This window comes from Panthera onca, chromosome C1 (genome assembly GCF_046562875.1).
Source record: "Panthera onca isolate mPanOnc1 chromosome C1, mPanOnc1 haplotype 2, whole genome shotgun sequence".
Classification (NCBI taxonomy): domain Eukaryota; kingdom Metazoa; phylum Chordata; class Mammalia; order Carnivora; family Felidae; genus Panthera; species Panthera onca.
Window position 1 is genome coordinate 207,067,800 of NC_138346.1, and position 12,485 is coordinate 207,080,284.

The following is a 12,485-nucleotide window of genomic DNA, read 5'->3' on the forward strand; positions in this document are numbered from 1 at the left end:
GCTGTTCTTACTACTACCGGGTATGCACGTGTCTAGCAACAAATGGCACCTGTCGTCAGCCGTGTGGCGACAAAGCAGGCCACGAGTTTGATGCTCATGAATCCGTAGCTGTTAACACAGCTGCTGTGACTAAAAAGGAGCTGGCTCCAGCAGCAGGTGCTAAAGCCCCATGAGTTGGGGGCACCTGGGTGGCTCAGTCGATTAAAGCGTCCGACTTCAGCTCAGGTTGTGATCCCGCGGTTCGTGAGTTCAAGCCCCGCGTCGGGCTCTGTGCTTGCTGACAGCTCGGAGCCTGGAGCCTGCTTCGGATTCTGCGTCTCTTTCTCCCCAGCTTGTGCTCTCTCTCTCACACACACACAAATAAACATTTAAGAATAAATAAAAAACTAAATAAATACCCATGAGCTGCTCGGGTTCTGGTTTTTCTGTGTTGACCTGGGCTTTCTCCCCGCCCCCCACCACCCACCACCCACTCAGAATTCTGTTCCCTCCACTCCTCTCTTCTTCAGGGGCCACCTGTTTGCAAATGTGCACAAGGCACAAACTGTTTTCCACTGATCCTGACAGCTGGAAGGTGTCCTCTGAAACCCGGCTGTGGTGGTGTTTCTCTGAGTGGGTTCCCCAGTCCACCTTGGTCAGCATCGTGACGAGACGCCTGTTAACGGTGCCTGAAGATTCTTAGATTCCCCTCCTGACCTGCCGGATGAATCTGGGGCCTGGAGATCTGTATTTTTAAAGTCTCCAGAGGCGGGGGGGGGGGGGGGGGGGGGGATTCGAATGTGTCTCAAGGCTCATAAGCCACCTTGTTGCCAGTACTCCTCTGGCATCTGAGGTTTCCTGACCTCAACAGGAAAGTCCTGATTCACGGCGCGGGCCCTGCCCCCTTTGGCAATTCAAAGTCTCCAGACCCACAAGTTACTGATTAACCCTAGGTTTCAAGAAGAGAAATAATAATAGCTAGAGAGAAGACGTAAGACGAGACACAACCTGAGCAGCCCCGGGAGAGGGGTGCCAGACGGCTGCTGTCACCAGGCGCCTGCCGAGAAGGACAAGGAGACGTCCAGCCTGAGGTCAGACAGCAGCCAGGTCCCAGTGGCGCTGGCTGACGCCCCCCTCCCCGGTCAATGCCCAAGCCCCCAGCTGCCACGTCCCGCTGACTCCGTGCCCAGAATGGCCTGCGCCGAGCCCCAGCGCGTCTCCACAGGAGCCACCGCCACGGAGGCCACAGGCCCTGCTAGGGCTTATCTTGGCTCCACGGAGGGCGACCTCGAGTGTCTGGTGTGCCGGGAGCCCTACAGCTGTGCCCGGCCACCCAAGCTGCTGGCCTGCCAGCACCCCTTCTGTGCAGTCTGCCTGAAGCTCCTGTTGTGTATCCAGAACGACGCCTGGTCCGTCACCTGCCCACTGTGCCGCCAGGCCACCGCCGTCCCTGGGGGCCTCATCTGCAGCCTGCGTGACCAGGAGGCCGTGGTGGGGCGGCTGGTCCGGCCGGAGGTGCGGCTCTGTCCTCAGGGACTGGCGGATTCCGCCACCTCGACGGCCAGGCACCCCGGCCGGGTGGCAGAGGAAGGGCAGGACGAGGCCAGTGTTAACCGCGTGGCGGCCCGGCGCCTGGCGGCACACCTGCTCCTACTGGCCTTGCTCGTCGCCCTCATCCTGCCCTTCTACCCGGGCATCCTCCGGTGGGTGCTCGCCGTCATTATCACCTTGGCCCTGCTGATGCCCTCCCTCTTCTGCTGTCACTGGAGCAGACGGGGCAGCTGCTGGCCTCCCCACGGGGCGCTTTTCTGCAGAGAACAGAAACACAGCGAGATCGCTTCCATCGCCTGAGTGCGCTCCGGGCGGGCGGCGCCTGCGGACTCTTGGGCCCCATCAGGCTCACGGCGAAGGGGGTCAGGGGCTACGAACTAAGGCTGGTTCCCTCGGGGGATTAAATGCCAGCTGGACTTGCAAGCCAAAGCCGGAGGGCTGTGTTGGGTCAGGAACTACGTGCCTGGATGATAGACTTCTGTCTGTTTGGGGTGGGGGAGGAGGCCCATACCACTTGGCCACAAGGGGCCTCCTGTTCCTCGGACGCTAATGCTCCTGGTTTTCCTTCAGATGCCTGGATGAGGTTATTGCAAAAACAAGTAGAACAAGACTCCCTTTTTTTGCAGTTTACGTGCCTGGTTTGATTTTCTCGCTTTGTCTGGTCTTTGGCGTTTGGGGCAGTTTGTTCGTATTTGTGGCCATTACACGTTTTTCCTCGTGGGAAGTCGGGGCCCACGGGAAGTCCTCCTGGGCTGCCCACCCCATGCCCATCCATCTTGACAAAGGGCCCGGTGGCTTCAGTGTCTCCATGATCGCCCCCAGGGATGGAGGGGGAGAATTTGTGTGCGGGAGCGGTTCTGGGGTGGCCGGGGGTTCCACGTTTAGTTGACAGAGTTGGGGAGGCGGGGAGAGGATGCAGGGGAATCTAGGAATTGCTCCCAGCAGCCCCACCAGGTTTCCCAGCCCCGGGTCATTGGGCTCTGGCTTAACAGAGAATCTCGGGGTTACAAGGACTAACGGCGCCCACCCCCCAAACAGCAGACCCCACTGCCCAGCAGATGCACGGTCTCATGCTACAGAACCAACTCTGTACGGGTGTTGCTTTCCCGGTTTATTGCATTTCAATTCCTGTCTGAGTTTTTGTCATAAAGATAAGATGCCCCATAAATGCAACGGTCCTTGACAATAACTCCACGTTTCCTGCCCGCCCTGACAGTGCCGGTTGTCGGAAAGGCTGCTCTGGGACACAGAGGAGGCTTCTGCTGGAGGGAGACGTCTCAGCCAGAGGGGACCCTTGGGGGTGCCGGTGAGTGGAGGGCGGGAGATGATACCTTGTTTCCTTCCAAAGGCCTGGTAATTGGGAAGCGGACTTGAAACCTCAGAGGGGCTCGCTGAGGACAATGCATGGTCCTTCCCTACTGCCCCCTTCCTCCTGGTAAGATGACAGTTTCTGGCCGGATGCTCATTCCTGGAGACCGTACCTCTGTCAGAGAGGAACAAGAGCACTCTGCCATCAGAGCACAAAGGGTTGATCCTGGCCCCATGGGTATGTCTTGTCCAGCAAGGCCCTTGGCCTGAGTTTCATTTTCCCTGAAATGCGCTAATTGGGCTGGATTACTCCTAAGACCCCTGAAGCCCAGGAGCTGAGAGCACTACTGGGTCCCTGAACGGTGGACATGAGTCACCTCGCCCCCGAATTCACACGAAGAAAGCTCAAAATATAAGTACGTGTGCAATTAGCTGTCCTTGAAGTCTGGGTGCCTTCCTTTTTTTTCTTAAAAAGGTATTTCCAAGGCAACTCTGGGACACCCGTTCTATTGGCCTTATTTGCTCCTCACGCTGAGAGCGTGTGTGAGTGTGTGTACACAGGCGTGTGCCCACACACTCAGCCCAAGGCCAAGTGGAGAACACCCTGTCTGCCCAGGATGAGTAAATGATGAAAACTGTTCCACATTTCCCGAGCTGGCCTCAGGCAGGTGCAGTTTGGGATGGTTGCCAGTAGGATAGGGAAAGAACATTCTCTCCCCACTCGCCTCCACTCACCTTCCATCTAGTTCTTAGACCCTCCACCAAGAAGAAAACCTGCACCGAGGTCTCAGTTGCTAATGGCAACACTATTTCTATCATCGTGATGGCGGGCGCATGTTTATTGAGTATTTATTATGTGCCAAGCGCTGCACTAACTGCTTCATATGCGTCATCTAGCTGAATCTTCAGCCCAACCTTATGAAGTAGAAATCACCTTGCCAATAACGAGACTGAGGATCAGAGAGGTAAATTCATCTGCCTAAGGTCGCACAGCCAATTGCGTCCAGAGCTCCCCAAGGAATTAATGCAGCGTTCTTTCTGCTCCATTAAGCTGCCTCCTTCGCGTGCAGTTCTGAAACAACCATAAGAGTGGCTGCTGTCTGTGGGCTTGCAAGGGAAAACAGGGAACTAACCTCAGGATCCTCTGAACTCCAGTGATCAGGTGCACAGAGAAGCCGGAGAATTCCAGAACCCATTCTACGTCTATGCTAAATGTCATGCTATGTCATGCGATGTCTATGCTAAAGACAGAGAACACAGAAGTATAAAAATGCAATGGCTTTCCGAGAGACTTTTACTACCCAGCCCCAACCTCCCCTGCAGGAAGCTGTGTGGGCACATGGCCCCCAACCAGTGTGCCCTCCACCCCCCCACCCCCCACCTCCCCAGGGAAAGAGGCCCTGACAGTGCTGTCTCCACCCACTTTGAAGCCCAGCTGGTCCCAACCACCTTCTGGCCCCTGGCAGTATCTTCATGGAGAGCACTAGAGGCCAATATTGGTGCAGGCTGTCCCGGGGCCGGGGGAGAGAACGGAGGAAACAGGCAGGGCTGCAAAAGCCTGGATGTGGAAGAAATCAGAGAGGCAGGCCTAGGCTCAAAGCTAAGTCTGACCTGGTGTGTGACCAGTAGAAGTTACAGGACTTCTCTGAGCCTCACTTGGCTCACCTATAAAGTGGAGAAGGATGCCACACACCTCCCAGAGCCCCCATGAGGATTCGGAGTGCTACTGGATGAGAATCCCATGTCCAAACGGGCTGCTTTTATCACCAATCAGTGACCCTGGTGGGTGAGTGGGCTTTCGGGGGTCTGTTCACTATGACAGCAGGCAGGGGGCTGGCCTTGACAATGGGGTGAAGCCGGTCCAGAGTAGGAGAATTGTCCAGAACCGGCCAGTCTGGTGGAGAACTGTGCACTTAGGAATTGTGCTTGGGAATTAGGAATGGCAGGGAGAGGCCAAATTTCATCCTTACTGGACCATTTCCCTATTCTGTGGCCTTCGAGTCAGACATACCTGGCTTGATTCTAGCATCACCATTCACAAGCCACCGCACCTATATCTCATAGGGTTGCTGGGTGAGTAATGAAGTCATCCATGGCTGGGCACTGGGGATCACAAGGAATTAAAGAAGCCGGGGAGAAGACAAGGAGAAAGATATGGGTTGAGTTCTAGAAGGCACTAACAGGCTCATCTTATGTTATTCGATCTTATTGATAAGGAAGTCTATTAAAGCCTGGGCACTAGAATTCACCTCTTCTGTTATCGGCCTCAGCATCAGCAGCGTGTCCAACAACACTTAGCCAAATAATTGCTAACGTGACTTGGACGCACCACGTAAAGCGTATTGCACATGCCATGACGTATGCTGTACGAGAGGTACTGTTATTACCCCCAAATTACCAACAGGGATGCTGAGGCACAGAGGGATTAAGTAACTTACTCAAGATCACACAGGGAGGCCGTGGTAGGGCCAAGAGTGCACCGCAGAAGTCCAACTCCAGAGTTTGGACTTTGAGTCACTTAGCTGTATCTGATGGAACGTTCCAGGCATATCATGAGCGTTCGTGGTACGTGGGTGCATGAAGGGCGAAGAATTAAGAAGAGATGGGGTTCCTCCATGTGGTTACAGCTTCCTGACTTAGTGGGTGCTGGGGGCAGGGGCTTGTGGGAATCCACCCGTCTCCTTACCCATAGGCACTTGCTCATCTCACCTGACAGCCCGTGTTCATTGTTGGGACCTCCTTTCAAACGCCCGGAGGAAGTTTCTCAGCCTCTGCTAGAGCAATGAATTCTTTGTGGCAGAGGAAAGCATTTCCAGGAACGAAGGACCTGCCTGCCATTTCTCAGGCTGCAGGAACAGCATAGAACACATTCAAAGAGAAATCACATCCAAGTTTCTGAATCTGCCCGGAGCTGTTCTTATGCACTTTGTATTCTTCTCTGAATATCTTGAAATCACCTTTTTAAAAGGGAGGAATATTTCCCGGGTCAGTAGAGAAGTCTCTGAAGAATTCAGAAAACTCTGGAACCTATATCGCACCTGCCCTGGGCCTATGCTGGCCCTGTACTCTTCAGCCGGGGCCACTTCAAGTTCAGCCAACAGCTTGCCCAGAGTCTTGTGGCGCGGAACTGACAACGTCAGTTCAAGGCAGGTCTGATCGACTCCTAAGACTAGATCCTACCTCACCCATTTATGGGTGGCAAATGGAGGCTCAGAGAAGCCCAGTGATCTCCCCACCAAAAGGGCCTGTTACGTTAGAGATGGCGTTAGATTCATCATCCACGGTTCCTAAATATCCTAAATAATCTTTGCAACAATCATATGACAATTACTGAATTATTATCCCCGTTTCACAGGTTAAAGACTTAAAGCCCGGGGTGTCAGTGCCTACATCGTGTATGTGCTTTTCTGTGCATATTTCATAGTTTAAAAATCAGTTAAGCCCAATGTAACAACGCTGTGGAGTCTAAGCGGTTTGAGGGCAACGACTCAGTGTGAAACTGGTTTCCAGGACTAACCCCACGCTGAGATGTGTGCCCCAGGGTTAAAGGGCTCACCCAGCGTTATATAGAGCTTTATGGGTTGCTCCGTAGACAGTCTGTCCGGTGTGAGGCCCGACTCGGCTACTTACCGGCTGTATGAACGAGTTCCTTATTTCAAACTCTCTGAACCTCAGTTCCCGCATCTATAAGAAGGGGAAATAATCACAGACTAGTGAGCATCAAACAAGAACACCTGTAGAGACCACTTGGCAAGGTGTATTGGCACAGAGGACACGCCAATTACGCAAACATGAACCGCTCTAGTTAGGCAAAAAGATGAATGTACCGCTCACGTAACCAAAAGGTGGCAAAGGCAGTCTCCTGGTGGGCGTTGGTAACGATGAAATTAGGGCCTGGGCCTTCTTCCTTCAGACTACTCTTCCCCATTTCTGTCTCCTTTTCTCTCTGCACTTGGGTTTTGTTCTCTCTGACCAGCTTTTTCCATTAGCTTGGAGACTTGACCATCTCCTGCCGGTGTCTTCCTAGCTTCACCTCCAGAAACAGACAAAGTGTCTTCCTTTGGTAAATGATGACAAATCCCAAGGAAGGACTCTGATTGGTCCTCTTGGGTCACATGCCCTCCGTGACCAGCAGGGCTGTGACTGGCAGCCCCAATGGAATCTCGTGACGAGAGAGGAGAAGGACCTCAAAGAATGGTGCTATTTGCAGAAGGATGAGGGGCACTGAGAAGACAGACAGTAGCTGATGGCCCCGTAGAGAACCTATGTGAGCAGCAGGCGTGTACCCCAATCCCCCACCCTGACTCCAGCTCATTAGAGGTCAACCTCCACCTTATTGGAGGTCTCTTTGAGGGGTTTGCCTCTTCCCCACCTAATCTCTGTCCAGGTGGCTCCTGATGATAATAATACCATATTTGTATTTGGGGGGAGAGTATGTGTCCCAAACCTGCCAATCAAAGCATCATTAGCCCGGGCCACAGGGTTTGGTTCAAGGCTGAGCCAGTGACAGCTCCCCCTAGGAATCTTACTGGCACTACCTGGAGGGGGTGTTTTCTCCACCAGAGTTGCTAAGCTGGTAGAATGTTTGTCTGGACTTTCTGGTGTCTGTCTTGGCTCCCCTAAGGGACAGATTTTTCTACTGGTAAAGCCAACCCAGGGGGAAGCTGAGCCCAGCATTCTCCCTGATAGAGAGAAGTTCCTAATCATTTTATTTGAGTACCTGGGTCGGGCATGCCTGAAACCTGAGTTTCCCCTGGAGTTTTCAATAGTCACACGAGTCAATAAATCCCCTTTCTTTGCTTACACCATTTTGACTGGTTTGTTTCTCTTGTAACCAAAGGAACCCTGACTCATTTGCACGTGCTTGAGTTACGAGGTCACGTGCAGTGAAAGTTAAGGAGCTGATATGGAGCCCTGTGCATGTCAAAGGTAGGAAGCTGGATGCAAGTGACTAATGAAGTTGAAAGTCACAGAGAGGCAGACAAGAGGGAGGCCACGTAGCCTCTGGCTGGCAAAAAGATAAGCCTCATGTCCTGACTTCCCTGATCACCAGTCTTGGTGAGTCCTAGCTCTCTGCCAATCCTATCCAATACCTCCTCATCCCTTCCCCAACATAAAAGCCAGTGCTTGGTGAGGCCTGTGACCTCCGTTGAGTGTTAAATGGAAGACTGTCTGGGGCAGAACACAGCATCGGTGAGTTCCTAGGGCAGACAGGAGGAAGGGGGTTGGGGCAGCCAAGGCAAGCCTCAGGAAGGCTACGGGAACTGACTGGGTCTTGAATCAAGGATTTGATTTGAACAGCCAGAAAAAAATGGGTTGAATGAGAGTATCACAGGCAGCAGGAAATGGGAGGCAAGCATGGAAGCTGGCTAGTACACAACATAGTCAGGGGCAGAGAGCAGACCTGTCTGAGTTGGGGATTTGTCAGGGGGAGGAAGGAGGCCATGATGGTGGGGGGGGGGGTCCCCATACACCAGGTGGCAGAGGTCCAATACTGGGCATGGAGGGCTTGGTGTGGGAGCACTCAGAGCTCCTAGCAGCCCAGAAAGTCTGAAATGGCAACAAACCCCGGAGAGAAGTCTGTGGCCGCACGCATGACAAAGAAGTGTCCACTGGAGGTGAGCATGGTGTGGAGGGGGCATACAGCAGACAAGACGTCAGGAGTTCGGGGCTGTTGCTCTGCCCTGGACCCTGAACAAACTCCCTCAGGGCTTCCCTTCTAGACTCTGGCTTTCAAGAGCATCCATTCCTGTGTGAGGGGGATAAAGAACAGTTTCAAATAGCATTCATTCATTCATTCATTCATCCATGCACTCAACCATTCAGAAAGTATTTGTTTGGCACCTGCCAAATACGAGGCTTTGGGTTAGGTCCTAGAGAGGTGAGAGTCAGTAAGACTTAAGACCACTGAATTTACACAGGGACAGACACTGAGGGCCGCCTGCTCAACAGCCATTGTCCCTCCTGCCTTGAGAGAAACCTGATTGGGGGGGGGGGGGGCAGTAGGGTGCCCAATCAATACTGGCAAGAGCAGTATCTGCTCCGTGCCCCACCCTTCAGAGAGCCCCACTCTGACCCTCTTCCAGCCATGCCCATCCCAACGGAGAGAGGAATTACAAAACCAAGAAGCTGTGTCCACCTAAGCCCACACTGTGGATACCTAGTACCCCGATATCCCCTGTCCAAACAGCCCCGAGCTCACTTCCAGCCTATAGGAGTCAGTCTCTTCCCTGACCCATTCTCCCAAGGGTGCAGTCACCTAGGTTTGAGGAGTGGCCAAGGGCGGTTGTTTGTGGGAGGGGCAGACAGAGCTCAGATGTGGAGGCTGGAGTGTCCACACAGCTGTGTGTGAGACCTCATGTGGTATGGGATGGGGGAGATGGAGGATGGGCAGTGAGCCAGGAGCCACATCCTGGCACGGAACCCCAAGGAGCTGAAGGATTCGAAATCCACGCCTGATCTTCCGCGTGGTTCTGAAGGTGTACCTATCGGGCTGGACATGTTTCATTTATCATTTTGTGTTTTCGCCCGGAGCCCCACAAATGTTAGGGCTGGCTTGTTCCCATCTACAGGGGTCTGAGCCAGTCTCCGTGCCAGATCCTTCCTTTCCCAGAGTCCCTGGCAGCCAGGGATGGTCATGTGACACAGACATGTGATCCCGACGAGGGGGCTTCTGGGAAATCGTTTCCACCCTGACCGTGGGGGAGAATCCCGTGAGGAAAGGCCCACGAGGAGAGCTCCCTTTTTCCTCTTTTCTGCTTTTGAACATAACTACTGAAGGATGAGTGCCCCCGAGGGAGCCATCTTTGGACCACAGGACAGAGTGGTCCAACGTGCCAAGGGTGAGAAAAAGTGGAAAAAGTGTAGGCCGTCGCTGACATCACTGAGCTACCAGACCAACTATGGAACCGCCTCCCTCTGGATTTTATGCTCCATAAGTCATCAATGTCATGATGTGGGCCACCGTGCTGGTCAACGTCTGATAGTCATAGCAGTGGCTTACCATCCTAAGGGAAACGTACGTCCTAAAGACTAGTGAGAGAAACCGGCGTGGCTGGAAGGCCGCCCATCTGGCTGGTAACCATCATGCCAGCCCATGGGGAGGATTTTCCTACAGGTGAAGTCAACCTGAAGGAAATTAAGAATTTTTTTTTACCATGTCTGCATGCCACTTTTACGATTATTTTTTTAAATAATCCCATTTTTCCGTGCTTAATGTTTCATTTTTGATTTTAAATGTTTAAGATGTTTTTTATTTTATTTAATTAATTATTTTATTTATTTATTTATTTAGAGACCGAGTGCTCGCAGGGGAGAAGCAAAGAGAGAGGGAGATACAGATTCTGAAACAGGCTCCAGGCTCTGAGCTGTCAGCACAAAGCCTGATGCTGGGCTCACCCTCATGAACCGTGAGATCGTGACCTGAGCCAAAGTGGGATGCTCAACTGACTGAGCCACCCAGGTGCCCCTGTGCTTAATGTTTTAAAAAGAAATAGGTCACTGTCATACATTAAAAAAAAAATTTCTTTTTGCATTATAGGAAGTAATTCTTAAACACTTACAAAATGAGGGGCGCCTGGGTGGCTCAGTCGGTTGGGCATCTGACTTCAGCTCGGGTCATGATCTCGTGGCTCATGGGTTCGAGCCCCACGTGAGGCTCTGTGCTGACAGCTCAGAGCCTGGAGCCTGCTTGGATTCTGTGTCTCCCTCTCTCTTTGCCCCTGCCCTGTTTGTGCTTTGTCTCTCTCTCAAAATTAAAATAAACATTAAAAAAATTGCACCTTGGGGCGCCTGAGTGGCTCAGTCAGTTAAGCCTCCAACTTCAGCTCAGGTCATGATCTCATGGTTTGTGGGTTCGAGCCCCACATTAGGCTCTTTGCTGACAGCTCAGAGCCTCCAGCCTGCTTCGGATTCTGTGTCTTCATCTCTCTCTGTCTCTCAAATATAAATAAACATTAAAAAAAGTTTTTAAATTGTACCTCAAAAAAAAAAAGATGCAATGGCATTAAACTATGTTTTCAGTGGAATAAGGATTGAAGGGAACAACTTTTTCATGTATGATCCAAGAGGTTCATGTAAGTTCATGTGCCTGCTAAAGTTACCTCACATACCACTGATGATGGGGGTCTGATCCATTAGAAAATATCAGACCAGGGGCAAGTGCAAAGCATTCTTAGATAAGAAGCAGGCAGAGGGCGTCACCCAAGCCTCTGTATAAGAGATAAGACAGAGGACTGTGAAATGATCACCTAACACACAGGAACAATGGGGGAAAATACTAACCCAAGCGGCTTTGACCCCAACCTCCTGCTGCTTAGCTTAGCCAATTCCAATTCATTGGACCAACTGAAGGTCCAATTTAACAAAAAGATGTTTAATTCTCTGGGTCAAAGATGCCTTGGAAATGCAAACAAGGGATTGCTCATCAATATAACAATATCCATGGTAACCACAGACCATCTGCAGCACCCTCCACTGTGGGCCTCCTCTGACGGTGGGTCCATTTCCTCCCCAGGGGAGCCCTATTTATTTCCGAGTGTTGTTAGGAAAGAAGTGACCATAAACATTCTTCTGGGTCCTTCAGTCTCAAGTTCAGCATAAGGGCATCATAAGCATACTTTACAGGAAGGGATGAGTAACTGTCATCAGTGACATCACCCCCATATTTCAGTTCCATTCAACAAACACCAATGCCAGGCCAGTCCCACCTACATCCTGGAAGGACAGACATCTATTGGACATAGTGAAGGAGCCGTCTCCTGCTGAGGATTCATGATCTGAAAGTCATCTAAATAGTTCTGAACCTGTATTGATATTGAAGCCTCTGAAAAGACAGGATAGCAGAATCAGTCGGGTCTGGGATCGAATCCTGGCTCTGCCATTTTGCAGAGAGTTGACGCTGGCCAAGTTATTTAACCTCTCTGAGCTTCAGTCCCTTCCTCTTCGAAATGGGGCTAATCACGGTATCAACTGCACAGGATCGAATGATATAAAGTAAGTATGGAAAGCATGTAGCATCAGCCACAGGATAGTGTTCCCTAAACAGTATCCATGGTTACAATTTTGGGGAGAATGAAACCCAATCATTTGGTTGTTCCAAACCTGACTGATCATCAGAATCATCAGGGGGAATTTGTTAAAAATAGAAATTCTCAGACTTTCATACCCTTGAACAATTCTAAATAGAATGGGTCTGGGACTAGACTCAGGAATCTATGCCTCCATTATGTGCTTTCATTGTGCCTAGCCCATAGAGGGCAGTCAACAGAGATAAGCCCCTTCCCCAGCTTGGCTATAGCAATAGCTTCCTAACCAGTTGACTGTGTCCACGATTATCCCCGTGTCCTTGCAAGGAGCCAGTGGGATCCTTTTAAAAGGTGGGATCATGTCATATCACTGCCCCGGACCTTCTACAATTCTCCATCTCATGCAGAATAAAATCCATAGGCAAGGCCCTATATCAGTGGTCTCTGAAGCTAAGCACACATCAGAAATACCTAGTGAGGTTGTGAACAATGCCTATGCCTGACCAGACCCCAGACCGACAGAATCAGAATCTCTGGGGGTCGGGCTCAAGTAGAATTGTCAGATAAAATATAGGATACCCAGTTACATTTCGGATACACAATGAATTTTTTAAATTTATT

General features: G+C 51.4%; 1 protein-coding gene across 1 annotated transcript; it reads left to right on the forward strand.

Moving 5' to 3' along the window:
* Positions 1–960: 960 nt before the first annotated feature.
* On the forward strand, positions 961–4,358 carry RNF186 (ring finger protein 186). The gene has a single exon (XM_060625959.3). The coding sequence runs from the start codon at positions 1,171–1,173 to the stop codon at positions 1,828–1,830; it is 660 nt and encodes a 219-aa protein (XP_060481942.2). The 5' UTR covers positions 961–1,170; the 3' UTR covers positions 1,831–4,358.
* Positions 4,359–12,485: the final 8,127 nt, after the last annotated feature.

Bases quoted from the DNA above. Each gene is read 5' to 3' on its own strand.
- RNF186 (XM_060625959.3), top strand. From the start codon at position 1,171: ATGGCCTGCGCCGAGCCCCAGCGCGTCTCCACAGGAGCCACCGCCACG.